Raw genomic sequence first — 14,552 nt, 5'->3', positions numbered from 1 at the left:
TTTTTTTTTTTTTTTTTTTTTCTTTTAATGGGGCAACTTTTTTCTCCTGATTTTGTTACTCCTTTTTGCTCTGTTTAAAACAACCTCCTGAAAAAAAAATTCATGTAAAAGAAATGGAAAGTTAGGTTGCCTGGTGGTTGGTGTGGTATTGTTCCTAAAATCACATTGTGGTGTGTTCTTGGATGCAGAGTGTCTTAAAAATGTCTCTTAGGCACACACTTATCATCATTGGCCACTGTTTTTGGTTCAAAAGAGAGATGTTGTTAGAAGTCCCAGGCCGTAAATAAGGGTCAGAGGGAAAAGTTGAGTATGCAGGATTCTGTTCAGAATCCACATCTGGTAGGTGTGGGTAGTTTTCACTAAAGAAGGTTTCCAGCAAATGACATGCCAAAGTCATGACACAGTAAAACTTTTGCCTGAAGTCAGTTAATTACCCTGCCAGTTCCAATGTATGATTTTTCCAGTGATAACTTCAAAATACTTTCTGCATTCTCATGAAGAGAAATATCCCTGATGCTTATGTTCCTTATGTAGAAAAGAATGTCTTGGGTTTTTTGAAGGTCAAATTGTCTTCGAGTAATAAGTAAACTTGGAACTATTGGATTTTTCATACTATTAGCATTCATGCTAAGAAAAAAAAAGTATTAATTGAGGGCACTTTCTTCCCTGCCATACATTTTAATTGACTTCAAACGACTTCATTTCTTTTAGTGAGTTAAAGGGCTTTTCTCATTTTTGTGTGCCAAGCATAAAATCTGGGTAGATATCTGGCTTTGCAGAATTCAAGACATTCGACCACATGAGTTTGATTCATACTACTTTATGGATATACGGCAAAGGCCTTTACAAAAAGGGAGTGTTTTTGTATGGTAGAAGATACCAGAAAGTAAAAACAGAAATACTTGCAGGCCATAGGAAAAAGAGTTTAAATGCCCAAACAAATAAGGAGAAAAATCATAAACAAAATCCAGAGGAAGACATACATATGTGCAACAAATATGCAGAGGAGAAAATTCTAGCTTCACTCGTCATCAGGGAAATGCAAAGTAAAGCCAGGAGATACCATTTTTCACTCATCACATTGGCCAGAGTTTGTTTGTTTTTTTTTTAAGATTGCTGCCATCTGGAACTGCCAAGGACTTTGGAAATGGGCTTTCTTAAGTATTGCTGATAGAAGTTTGAATTTTTCACAAAGTCATCCAGAAATATCCATTAAAACTTAAACTGTACACACCCTTTGATCAGAAAAGTGCTTTTTGGAAACTTTTTGAGGAGACTGAAAATCATGAATGTGCAAGGACATCTGTAAAGGACTGCTCTGTCTACTATAGCAAAGATGCAAAAGTGACCTGAGTGAGAGCATGTAAGAGAATAGTTAACACGGGGATAACGGTACTGTATTTCCGTATCTCGGATTTCAAAAGACTAAGACTCGGACTAAGATTCATATTTATATATTAATTGCAAAGGATGTCTGATACTTTAAGTGGAAAAAAAGAAAGTAACACGTAAAATCTTGCTATAACACTGGCTACCCAAGTGAGGGTAGGGAAACATGATTAGCTTTTACTTTATATGTATGCCTACTATTTGGGTAATCTAAAATTTTTCTTTTTTTTTTTAAATTTTTTTTTTTTTTAATGTTTTATTTATTTCTAGGAGAGAGAGAGACAGTGCGAGCAGGGGAGGGTCAGAGAGAGAGGGAGTCACAGACTCTGAAACAGGCTCCAGGCTCTGAGCTGGCAGTCAGCACAGAGCCCGACGCGGGGCTCGAACCCACGAACCGCGAGATCATGACCTAAGCGAAAGTCGGACGCTTAACCGACTAAGCCACCCAGGCGCCCCTAAAATTTTTCTTATAAAGTAGAAACTAAGAGTTCGGAAGTTGGTCCACATTGTCTTCCTTGAACCCTTTCTAGAGAAGCGAGTACTAGCCTCACTTCAGATTTCCACCTTGGAGATGCCATGGCCTTCTGGGGTCATCTGTTCTAGCATGGAACGGCATGTTCTCTGCAGGAGTTCCTATACTGCATCTGATCCACATTGTCCTCTACAGCCACAACTTGCTGCATATAAGAAAACCGCTGGCCCCATCTTCCTGTCAATCCTTTCAGTATACATTAAGGACTAATTTAATGGTCAGGTGGCAGTGGGGAAAGAAGGCAGGCTTCGGTATTCTTTGAATTGGTCTTTGAATTCTTTGAATTTGCTTCTGTACAACTAGATAAGCATAGACTGTTTCCTCCAGTCTACACATGATATGAACCACTTCTGCTGCCTTTCTGCTACTTTCATACTCATTCTTCCCACTGTTAAAAATTTACTTTAATTCAAACTCTTAAAAGTGTTGTGTCAGGAACTTTTTTAAGAGTGCTTGAATTCACTTTCACTTATCCCTAGTAATTCATTCATAAAACACAGGGATTCATTTAAACTTCTACTGTAATCCAGTGGAAAAATCTAAGTATTTTTCCCTGTGCTGGAACTTTTTAAAAAATTCACTACCCACCATCCTCCCCACCCCCCCAATTTGAGAAAATTGAAAAGGAATGTTTAACCTTGTTCTTAAAAAAAAAAGGTTTTTTCTCAGTTGACCTTCAAATAATTATGAGTCTGGCCAACCAGTATTAGTACCCATTGAGCTATGTTCCTGATTTTTTTTCTTTTTTCTCTTTTTTTTTTTTTGTCTAATAAGAGTTTTGTTTGTTTGTTTAGGAGGTGGGGTGTTACTAGTATGTAAGATTTAATTAGGGTCACATGAACCCTATCTATCGTTTTCCAAACGGAGGGGAAAGAATGAGCATATATAAAAGGAAATTGGCAAGGGGGGCAATGGTGAGGAGGAAAGGAAGTGACTCCTGAATGGTCGGGGATTTTGTTTGGAGGCAAAGAAAATATTCCCCAAAATTGACTGTGGTGATGGTTACACAATTCTGAATGCAATGAAAACCGTTGAGCTGTGAATTCGGTCTCAACAGTAAAAGAGGAATTGGGAAGTCCCAGTGGACCTATATTACCTGTGCTTGTGTTTATGAAAGTGCTTTAAATTCTTGACCCAAGCTGAAATGCTAACAAGCCTGGGAACTCTATCTTCTCTGGGCCAAGGCGGGGCTCTGATGCAAGTTTCTCTCCTGCAAAGATTTGCTTTCCTTGTATTTATAATCTCAAACAGGTACTGATTACACGTGGTTTCACGTAAAAGTGTACTCGTTACTAAGCTTATGTGCTCATGTCTTCTGAGAGACCATGCTCTCTAAGAAAGGATTGTGGCTCACATTAAAAGGCGAGGAAGAATATGAACTGAAAGGTTCACCTCCATATTTATTACAGAAATGACTGTTCTGATATTTGCCAGACTGGTGCTTAACAGTGTCAGCCTTGACTTCTACGGCAGATCTTCAGGCTTCTTGACATCTTTCATTTATGACTCAATCACATTTCAACCTGGATATTAGTGGGAGGCTGCTACCAGGAAAAGCCTTTAAGACCCAAATCGTAATTTTCTCCCAGTCTTTTTAGTAGGCGTGCAGCAGATGAACAGTGATGTTGGAGGGAGCAGTTCAGGATGACCCACCTGAGATGCTAAGTCCCTATTCCCAGTTTAGAATAGGAAGCGGTCACCACTTGTAAGGGTGACAGGTTGGAAAATCAGGGCCGTGTTATGAATTCTATGTATTTGCATTTTAGTAATATCATTTCTTAGCTTTGAGATTTTGCAAGAGCAAGATCCACTTACTCATTTGTGAGGCTAAAGACTTAGAGCTACAGAAGAATGATTTTTGAGGTCATCATATGCCCTCAGTGCTTGGGTGGCATAAAAACCATGCTAATGCTATTTTTTTCTCTTTAGCTGGCGTCATAGATGAAGATTATAGAGGAAATGTGGGTGTCGTACTCTTTAATTTTGGCAAAGAAAAGTTTGAAGGTACGTTGACTACATACAATCCCATAAACGCAGCGAGTTTTCAGTTAGGAGTGTCTAAACAGCACGTGCTTACTCCTCTAAGGCAAGATATAGGGGTGGTGTCAATAAAATATCAGTAATAAACTCTTTTTTCTTTTTGAAGTCAAAAAGGGTGATCGAATTGCACAGCTCATTTGTGAACGGATTTTTTATCCAGAAATAGAGGAAGTTCAGGTAAGTATCATAAAAGCTGAGTTGGGAGTAAGTGACGTACTGCCTTCGGTGAAGGGAAAAATACAATTTCAAGGATTTCAGATGCTATTTGCAGCTAAATTATAGCAAATGCAAGAGCCCTATTTTAAGCAAAATTAAACTCTTAGAATTTCTTGAAATGTTTTTCGTAGCTATTATGTAGCATTACTTTGGATAATACATCATTTGAATATACTCTAAAATTTATTCTATTTCTCTAGCTATTTTGAAAATTGTCCAATATTTTATTTATGGAGCTTTTTAAAAATTTAATTTTCTGTAATCTCCTTTTCAAAAGGATGAAACACCAGGAATAAAAAGTTCTCACAGATTAGGAGCTAGAGAGACCCGAAAGAGGGTCTGAAATTAACTACCTGGCTACCACCTTTATGTCTTTTCAGGTTTTGGATGACACTGAAAGGGGTTCAGGAGGTTTTGGTTCTACTGGGAAGAATTAAAATTTATGCCAAGAATAGAAAATGAGAAAACCTACTTTTTCTTTAAAAATAAAACAGAGTCTTTGTTTAAAGTGTTTCGGTGTTTTGTACTTCTGTAGACTTACTAGTGTTAGCTTCTAAAACTGGTTGAGGATTAAGGAAAAGATCCCTCAGTTGGGGTCACAAAGAAACTTACTGGCTTGTGTTTTTGTACATGTGATTGTTGTATTAATCCGTTTGGTGACCTAATACCAAGTGTTTATTTTTTTCATCAAATGTATATCAATTACAGATCCAAAAATCCCTGTATTATTTAATTCACTAAATGGTGCCTCTTTACTTTATTAAATTGCTTTGTAAATCATAAGTAGTACCTTTCATTCCATAAATTCGAATTCTTTCACAGATACAAATTATTGCACAAAATGAACTAAAAAGAAGTTGAAGTCACTCCTTGTCCGTCCCTTCTCTTCATTGCTCTCAAACATGGTTTTGATCTTAAGATTCTTTGAGACCTTAGGAAGAAGAGCATCCTCAGGTTATTTTTTCATTTTTATTTTTAATTTTTAATCATCCTTTTGGTAGGCCCCGGTTTGCAGGGTAGAACTCTGCTTGTGAAGGAGATGCAGCATAGGGGTTTCCAGTTGGTTCGTCTTCTGATTTCATTCCATCAAATAAATGGTACAAGTTGTATGCGTTTCTCTCGCTGGCAATAATAGAGCATAGCCAAGAAGACAGGCAGTTTAATAGGGATAAAGTAGAGCCAACGATGTGCGTTTTAAGCTCCTGGGCTTGCCCTTCCCCAGTACTTCTGAGTTAATACGTGTAAGCAGCATTTCATCGCAGGTAGGGGCTGCTTCTGTGGATTAGCTTGTGATTAACATCATTTGCAACCTTGTAGGCGTGGCTCCCTGCACTGTATTGCCCAGGCCCCTTTGCACAAGGGCTGTGGGTGTCCCTTGGGTTTTGTGGATCAGATGCACTAGCGGGAGGCTCATGAGAAGACATTGTTTTGTGAGTGTGGGTCGTGCAGATGGAGTGCTTCTGGAGCCGACAGCTCTCCGCTGCCCCGTTCCTGGAAGCCCAGACTAGAGTGTGTCTTCCGTCCTTACAGCGATTCTTTAGACCTTTTCGTCTTTAGACCATTTTGTAACCTGCGGTGTAGCATTTCCCATCTGTCGGTCACAATTCATTAGTGAATCATGAAATCAACTCCTCTAATGCATTTTTAAAAATGAAATAGGGAAACAGCAGAGGACAACACATGTCAGTTGGGTAAATATTGTGAACATTGTTTGAATTACATATTCATGTGTTCATGTTTATACTGGTCATGATATAAATTATTTCTGCAGTCAGTAAAATTTAAATAAATCTCATTCTGCTAAACTAGTGGTTTCTATCCTCTGAACACCAATACATAGTAACAGTTGAGTAAGAACAAATGGTACGATATGACTGCCAAGGGATTCGGTCTTAGGTTACACTGTTAATGTTAGTTCCCACTTACTGAAAATCCACTCTATTAAGCACGTTAGAAACTGTTTTTTTTTCTTCTCATAGCATACCTGTGGGAGAGTAGATAAAAAACTTTTTAAAAAAATTGTTTAAGGTTTATTTATTTTTGAGAGAAAGTGTGGGCAGGGAGAGGGGGATACACAGAATCTGAAGCAGGCTCCAGATTCCAAGCACAGAAAGCACAGAGCCTAATGTGGGGCTCAAACCCATGAACTGCAAGATCATGATCTGAACCAAAGTTGGATGCTTAGACTGAGCTGCCCGGGTGCACTGGTAAAACACTCTATAGGTGACAGAGGCACAGAGGCATTTAGTAGCTTGCTTCACATTTCAGCTGAGATGACCACTCTTAAAACTCAGGTCCTGTGGCTTGAAGCCCATGTTCTTTGCGGTGCCGTCAGTCTTGTGAGTGGTAGACAGCACACAGAATGGAAGAGATGGTGAATGAAAGTTCTCTAGCATGTTCATCCTGGCGTCTTTCCATTTGGGCACCAGGCTTATGGAAAGTTGTTCACATCTGAGTCTACTCTGAAAGTTAGAGACTTGGAACTGTGTTCATGAGGGATAGATGGAAGATCTCTGGTGGGGACATTGTAGAAAAAGCGTGTGTGTTGGGGGTGGGAGAACGGGAGGAGAGGTGGCTATAGAAGGTCCCTAGGTGTATGACAGATCTTAGATAAAGACTCAGAAAGGGAATTAGGTTTGTCATATGTGACCTGAGAGGCTGGAACTAGGTAGGATCAGTGCATTTAATCTATAGAAGATGGTGGCTGTGAGATAAGAGAAAATACATATTGGTCTCTGCCCCGGATTCCTGGCATGGAGTTCCTACACCACTGTCATTTCCTAAGTGATAAGAGCACTAGGCACATCTCTCATTCTAATATTGGCCTTTGACCCCAGTTGCTCACACAGAGCTCCTGAAACCCTTGTAATCTACTGGGTGATGACTGTCTTGTTCAAGTGAGGTGACTCTGGGTGGCTTCCTGAGTCCCAGAAAGACCACCCCATGATTAGAAGCTTAGAACTTTTAACCCCACCCCCTATTCTCTTGAGACAGGAGATGGGCTAGAAATGGAGTTAACGGTAGATCACGCCGACATACTGAAGCCTCCATAAAACCCCAAAAATAGGAGATTGGGAGAGTTTCCGGGTTGGTGCACACTGGAGGTGCTGGGAGAGCGGCACAACCTGGAGAGGGCGTGGATGCCCGAGACCCCGCATACCTTGCCCTACTCACCTCTTCCATCTGGATCTTTTATCATAGTTAATAAACTGTTGAACGAAGGTGTGTCCCTCAGTTCTGTGAGATGCTCTAGGAAATTAAGCTGAAAGTTGGGGGGGGTTCCCTCGAACCTCCGATCTATAGCCGTTTGGTGAGCAGCAGAGGTGACAACCTGGGCCTGTTACTGGCATCTGAAGTGTGTGTTGGCAGGGCTGGGGGCCAGTCCTGTGGGACTGAACCCTTAACCTGTGAGATCTGACCCTCTCTCCGGGGAGCTAGTGTCAGAACTGAGTTAAATTGTAGGACATCCTGCTGGTATTACAAAGAATTGCTTGGTGTAGGGAAAAGCCTCCACACAAGTAGTGACCAGGAGTTTTTTACTTGAGTAGGAAAGATGACAAACAGGAGAAAGGAAGGCAGACCTGAGTTCTTCCCTACAGAGGAGGGAAATGAGCGGAGTTTTTTCTTCATAGTGGCATAAGGGCAGACTCATGGAACTTCCCTAAGAGCAAATTTAATGACACAGCAAAGAGTATGCCATATGAAGAGCCAATCCTACCAGTCAGTTGGGTTGGGCTCACTGGTGACAAATATTCTGTGTTAGATATGCAGAGTTTGTGTATTGTATACTAATTTTACTTTGTTTTATTGTGAAATAAAACGTTTAAAAAGTTACAAAACCAAACCATTCTATAAAACCAAAGTGTACAATATAGTGAAGACCTACAAAACAGAACACCTAAATGGTGGTCTGGAAAAAAAAGAAAAAAGTGCTGTGCTAATAAGGCCTGTTTCCGGAGCCCACATCAGTTTGGTTTGATCCCAACTAGGTGGATTTAGTTGGTGGGAAAAGGCAAAAGGGTCCATTTATAAGGGCCACTTCTTCCACCTCGGTAGAAAGGACACCGAAGGTGTTTACTGGTGGCCAAAGAGAAGCATCAGTGTCACATATAGGACTGTACCTTGTGACTTTTAGATTAACTACAAGTTGACTAATAATTACCATAGTATCAGTTTCGGAACCTCGCAGGCAGAAACCAGGTAATTTTCTTCTTCCTTGACAGTTTCCCGCCCACTAATGGTGCCCACCATCCATTCCTGTCCTTGGTACTTTATACATCAGGAGAGAAGTAATCATGGAGACTCCTACAAACATCCGATGCTCCATTAGTTAACTTGCCTTGGTGGCTAGTTGCAGAGGAAGCCACAAACCAGGACTTACACAACTGGCCTTGGTGGATAGGGAGGCCAAGGCCCAATATTTGGGTTTCAGAGCCCGTTCCCTACAGGAAGATGGAGAGAGGGCCACCGGGCCCTCTCCATCCCACCGGAAAGGAGATACCAAATGATTATTAACTCAAGTTCATTTTCAGTCTTATTAGTGGAAGAATGATGGAAGGCTGGAGGGCTAACATATGTAGGCACCTGGAGTTTTGTGGATATATCAGAGTTTGAGGTTAGTGGACCTCAGACATACTGGCATTCTCAGTAGGACTCCTACTGCAAGCATCTTGCTTTATTTAACCATTCCCAAATCACTCTTGGTCCTATTTCTTTTCTTTTCCCTGCATCTTCAACTCCAATAGTGATCCCTATTATGAGAGTACTAATAATTCATACTTCACTCTGCCTCCCAACTTCTTTTCCCAATTGATAACCTCTACCGTATGCCCTTAAGGTAGCAGTGATTGTCTGTTGATCACATGAACCGCAGATTACAGAGAATGGTAGAAACCATAGGCCAGTGTTCAATGATAATATTAGTAGTAATATTTATAGATTCAGAGAGCATCCCTAAATATAGAAAGAGCTTTATATGCAAAACCCACAATCTTTTTTTTTTTTTTTTTCCTTAGTGGATTTATTTTGAGAGAGAGCAAGCAGGAGTGGAAGGTGGGGACAGAGAGAGGGAGAGAGGGAGAATCCCAAGCCGGCTCCACACGGTCAGTGCAGAACCCGATGCAGGGCTCTGTTCCAAAAACTGAGAGATCATAACCTGAGCCGAAGCTGGTCACTTAACACACTGAGCCACCCAGGTGCCCTGGCATATAATCATTCTAATAAAGATAATAGTGGAATCTTTGATCTGGCTTTTAAAGCCACCTTACCTCTGCTCATTAGTGTAAAATATACAATTATATGTAACTGACCCAATCCTTTTAGCTGAGAAATACCCTCTAGTATCATCATTCTGAGAAGATAGATGAAGTGGGGGGAAATAACTTCTCAAAAGTGAGAATAGAATGCCTTTAGCTGAAGACACCTCTCCATGTGGAGATGGATTATGGACACAGTGTTTTGACAGTACTTTTCCTTACTGAAAAGAGAATGAGAAAAAGGAAACAAATGAAGCTGGGATTCTCCCTGAAGGAATCTTCTTAAGAAGTATAAGGAAAAAAACGAGAGAGAGAGAGAAGAAAATTAAAAATGGTCTCCCTTTACGAGCAACTAAACATGATTAAGTTGGGAGAATTTTAAAAGATCTAAGAGGTCCAAGGAAAACATCTAATAACTTTTTATGAAAGTAAGATAAGAGAAAATTAAAGATTAACAAGTTGCTAATTTATGTCTCGGTTCACTCCTAGTTTTCAAAAATGGATTTTACAAATGAGTTAAAAGACCTCTGGTAGAATAGTACCAAAATAATGATTATCTCTGACTGTTGGAATTGCAAGTAATTTTTCCCTTTTTGCATTAGTCGTATTAACATTTTTAAACATGGAAACTATAGTATTTCCTTGAGAAAAAAATCTTAAAATTTGATGATAAAGTACCTTTGTTTAATTTTGGTTGTATTTAGTATTTTAATGAATATTTTTAATGTTTAAAATGTGTGGGAATATTATGACTATAAATTAAAAATATGAAGAAAAATGTACAAGTTAGTATAATAGAAAAGCACTAGCTTCAGTAATTTTAGACTCGAGTTTAAGTTCTGTTTTACTAACTAAATGATCTTGAACAAATAAAGTGACCGTATAGCTGGTCAGTGTTTTTAGCATGAAGTAAGGAGAGTCATTAGATAATCCGCAGGGTCCCTTTGGGCTCTCCTACTGCATTTAGTGAATTTTTAGGCCAGACTATATGGCTGTGTCAAACTACTGCCACCTAGTGGCAGTTATCTAAAGTGAAGGGGCTGTATCTAAGGTATAAAATCACCATCAATCAGTCATTAATTCATGCTTATACAGTATTTGCCTACCATCTATGTGCTGGGCAAGTGCCAGCACCATGGTTCATTCAGTTTAGTGTTTTTGTAGATGACACTTTCTAGACATGAGTTGTATGGCCTCGAGGACATTATTTAACCACTTTTGAGTCTCTGTCTTCAAAATCTGAAACATAAAGATAATAATATCCACCTTACGTTATTAGAAAATCTAGAAATGATGGATGTAAAGGATCTCACACAGTCCATAGCAAAGAATATTTGGTCAATAAATGGTAGTGATTATCCTCAGGAAGTTACCATCTAGTAAGGGAAGTAAGACAAATACAGAAATCAGTGCAATATGTGATATGCCTTAAAAATACAAAGAGGCTCAGGGCACATTCAGCAAAATGGCAAAGCCTAAATGAAGACAGAGTGGAGTACAAAGGACTTGTAGGAATTGCTGGTGACTGTTCTGGAATGGGAGGTTGCTGGTCTGCTCCAGAGGGTCCTAAATGCCAGGCAAGCAGTGGCCAGCCATGGAAGAGTTGGGTCAACGAGTAACATGCCCAGAGCTGAGCCCCAGAAAGAATTCTATTAATTTAATGTCTGTGACAATGAGGTTAAAAAGCCATCCCCAGAATAGCCAGGCAGTAAACACAGGGATTGACAAAGGAAGGGTGGAGAGAAACAACAGGAAGAAACTATAAAAACGAAGCTGAGAAGGAAACTTGCTGAGACTTGAGACATTGTTAGATTACAGATGACCTCCCTGAGACTGAGGGAGGCTATCATGTGCTTGGGGTCATGAAACCAACCAACTGGCAGTTGTAAGACTAGACTCCAGGGCTCCTGACTCGGGATCTAACACCCCTTCTCCACCCAGGAAGGAGTGAACCCAACTTCCCCCTCAGGTATGAACACTAAACCAAAATATACAAGTGTGTGGGAAAGTAATAAACTTTTTGTGACTATTTTCTAATGTCCCAGGGGCTAGAGGGGAAATATTGTGACACAATATTCTTCTGCAAGTCTGTTCACTTTGAGTATTAGAAAGGGCATTATACTTAGAGGGAGATAAAATCTCAAGTGTGTCCCATTTTGAAACCTCTGTGGGATACATAATGGCTTAACTTTTAGTTGACGTGAAATATTTCTTTTCTGGCATCTCAGCGAGACAGGCAATTTCAGAGGTGATGTTTTGACATATAGTAGCATAGCTCAGGACCAACGACAGGAAGCTCTCACAAAATTTACTTTGACTAGAACAAAGGCAAATGATGATACGATCTCCTGCAGCTATGTTTGGCATGGAAAAGTTATATTGTTGGGAATGATAGGAAAAATCATATTCGAAGAAAACTAATGCTATCTGAAGGTCCTAGTCAGCTGGGGGAGTGTGGGATAATTCCATGATATGTGGAATAACACGGTTCAGAAAAAAAAGAAGGTGCCCGTTGAACTGAGACTGTGATTATCATAGAAGAGATGAAACACTTTTTCATAGTCAGAAAAATCAATATACAGCCAAAGAAGAGACGCTGTTTGATGATAAGGCAATAAAAACTTCAAAGGGTAACTTAAAAATGTTTCCTAATTCATTTCAGCCTAAACGTATCCCCGTGCCCGTCTCACGCTGTCCGCCAGCGATTTCACTGGAATATGTTAGCCAGTCTCCCTGAAATCATTGTCAGGTCTCCTTGGAATGGAAACTGACAAACTCCGAGGGTGAGTGGGAGAAAAAATGGTGCTGGCAGCAAGGGAGGAAGTGTTTTTTCAATTTCGTGCCAGAAGTAAGTGCTGACATCGTCTCCCATGTGTTTGGGGACAGTGGTACATGCCAATGGTAACACGTTCACTTTTCCGAGTCCCTTGTTCAGAGACATTTGGCAAATGGCTGCAGAAGCCACAGCTCCTCCCTCCCCACCCTCACATTTCTGAGCCCCTTTCTTCTCTCTTGGGCATAACAGACTGTTTCCACTCTGTCTCCCGAGCGTCATCACCCAGAGTGAATTCTCTTATTCGTCTTGCACATGCGTCGTGAAGTGCAAACTCTTTCCTTACGTAACTTCACGTCCTCTCTTTATTAGCACACCTTTTGGGGCTTTGAAGCATTAATCTCAGGTGACTGCAGAGCTGCACTAAGCAAAGCCTGCATTTTCTAGGCTAAGTAGACACAATTAAGTTAAAGGATCCAGTTGATGCTGATTAAGATAAGAGAGAAGCTGGTTAATCACGTGGGCTCCATGCCAATAGGCCTCCCTCCCCTTCCACCAAGTTCATGGTGTTGGGGGGAGACAGGGGGATGTTCTTAGACTCCTTGGGCTTCCAGCACATCTCTGATGAGCTGGCTGGCATAGCTGCCTAGTCCTTGGCTACTGCGGTATGGCTGAGTAGTAGAGAGAAATAAAATATTCATTTCTTTTAAAACAATTTTTTTAATGTTTATTTATTTGTGAGAGAGAGAGACAGACAGCGTGAGCAGGGGAGGGGGAGCGAGAGATGACTGACACACAGAATCTGAAGCAGGCTCTAGGCTCTGAGCTCTGAGCTGTCCACACAGGACCTGACATGGGGCTTGAACCCATGAGCCATGAGATCATGACCTGAGCCAAAGTCAGACCCTTAACCGACTGAGCCACTCAGCTGCCCCAATAGCGTTTATTTCTAAACATAGTTTTATGCCTATGTGACACACTGTCTACACTGAACATCCTTTGGTTAGACGGCAAACATAATCACCCATGTGCCACATATTCCTCGTGCTTTCTTTCTAAAACTTATTTGTAGGCAGAGTATCATCTTTTAAACTGCTTTGTTTATCCATGTCAACTTTTGTTAGAATCAGTTGTGAGAACTCCAATTAGAATATACATCGTAGAAAGAAGAGAACTAACCTTTCCAATCGCTGTATACTCCAGGCACAATGCCATTTGTGTCTCTTTTACCTGAGCTGGGTATTTTGTAATGCGGGAGCAGAATTCCTCTTAGGGTGAAAACTGGTTTCTTAATTTTTAGGGAGTCGGCTTCATTCTGATGGGCTCCCTAAATGTTAGAGTGGGTCCCAGAGCTCGAGACTTGCGTGGGCAGCCTGAGAAGTGAGAGGCAATGAGGCTCAGAAGGGAGGGCCCCCAAAATGCGGTGGGAGGCTAATCGGAGAAGGGACCAGAGCCAATCAGATACTTCTTGCATCAGGGGTCACCTAGGAACTTACTCCTTTAAATATGTGTTATGCAAATTTCAAGCATACACAACAGAACGCATGAAGCCCACGTACTCCTCACTCAGCCTCAACAATGATCAATTCATAGATGATTTTGCTTCGTCTATAGCCCTGCCTACTCCCCCATCCCCAACCCCATTGAATTCTTTTGAAACAAATCCCAGACATTGTATCACTGCACTGATTAATCCGTTTGCTGAGCCATCTGTGCCCCAGCTTCCCTCCTCTTACCCAACTTCAATAAAGTTGACTGCGTGCACAGCTTTAGTGTCGGTGGCTGCTGTGGGGGAGGACAAAACACGGAAAAGTTTGCATCTGGGCCACAGTAGGTAAAGAACAAGACAGTAGTATGAGGTTGGATGCAGATCTGAGGTTAAGAGCGAGCAGGACTCTCAAGAACTCTTGAAACGACTGGGGGACTGGAGGGGATGCTAGATTTCCTACAGGAAGTCAGAGGAGGTCTTCACGCAGGACTCTGGGTGTGGGTGAGTGTGTTTTATTATTAAAATGAATAGTGACTCTAAAAGACTGGAAGTCTTCAGGACAGCCAGACAGCTGGCATTTGGGTTACAGTTGCATATTCCAAGTTTCCTTTCCTTGAAAGGAAAGAAAATACTAAATTTAAACACCATTTTTAAATTCCTCAATAATTTCCCCTTCTGCCTCTTTAACAAATGCAGTCTTTAGACAACCAATGCAAAGCATTTATTCTCAATGACCCTTTCAGACACACGTCATCACTGAGGAGGAGTTGTTAAGCAATCCCAATCCCAATTAAATTTTCAACTGCTCTCGGTGTAGCTTTGGCTAAGTCGCTGTTCTTTAATAATTTGTGATGAACA

General features: G+C 40.8%; 1 protein-coding gene across 2 annotated transcripts in view; it reads left to right on the top strand.

The window, feature by feature from the left end:
- Nucleotides 1-4,688, top strand: part of DUT (deoxyuridine triphosphatase) — a 12,065-nt gene extending 7,377 nt beyond the window's left edge. For both annotated transcript variants that reach the window (XM_077764457.1, XM_077764456.1), the window contains exons 5-7: nt 3,851-3,925; nt 4,068-4,138; nt 4,558-4,688. In XM_077764457.1, the coding sequence (XP_077620583.1) occupies nt 3,851-3,925; nt 4,068-4,138; nt 4,558-4,614 (203 nt within the window). In that variant the 3' untranslated portion in view covers nt 4,615-4,688. The remainder of the gene's footprint in view (nt 1-3,850; nt 3,926-4,067; nt 4,139-4,557) is intronic.
- Nucleotides 4,689-14,552: the final 9,864 nt, after the last annotated feature.

The sequence above is a fragment of the Crocuta crocuta genome, unplaced genomic scaffold (assembly GCF_008692635.1).
Source record: "Crocuta crocuta isolate KB4526 unplaced genomic scaffold, BGI_CrCroc_1.0 scaffold102, whole genome shotgun sequence".
Classification (NCBI taxonomy): Eukaryota; Metazoa; Chordata; class Mammalia; order Carnivora; family Hyaenidae; genus Crocuta; species Crocuta crocuta.
The sequence above is the reverse complement of the archived record's forward strand: the minus strand, read 5'-3'. Positions and strand labels throughout refer to the sequence as shown.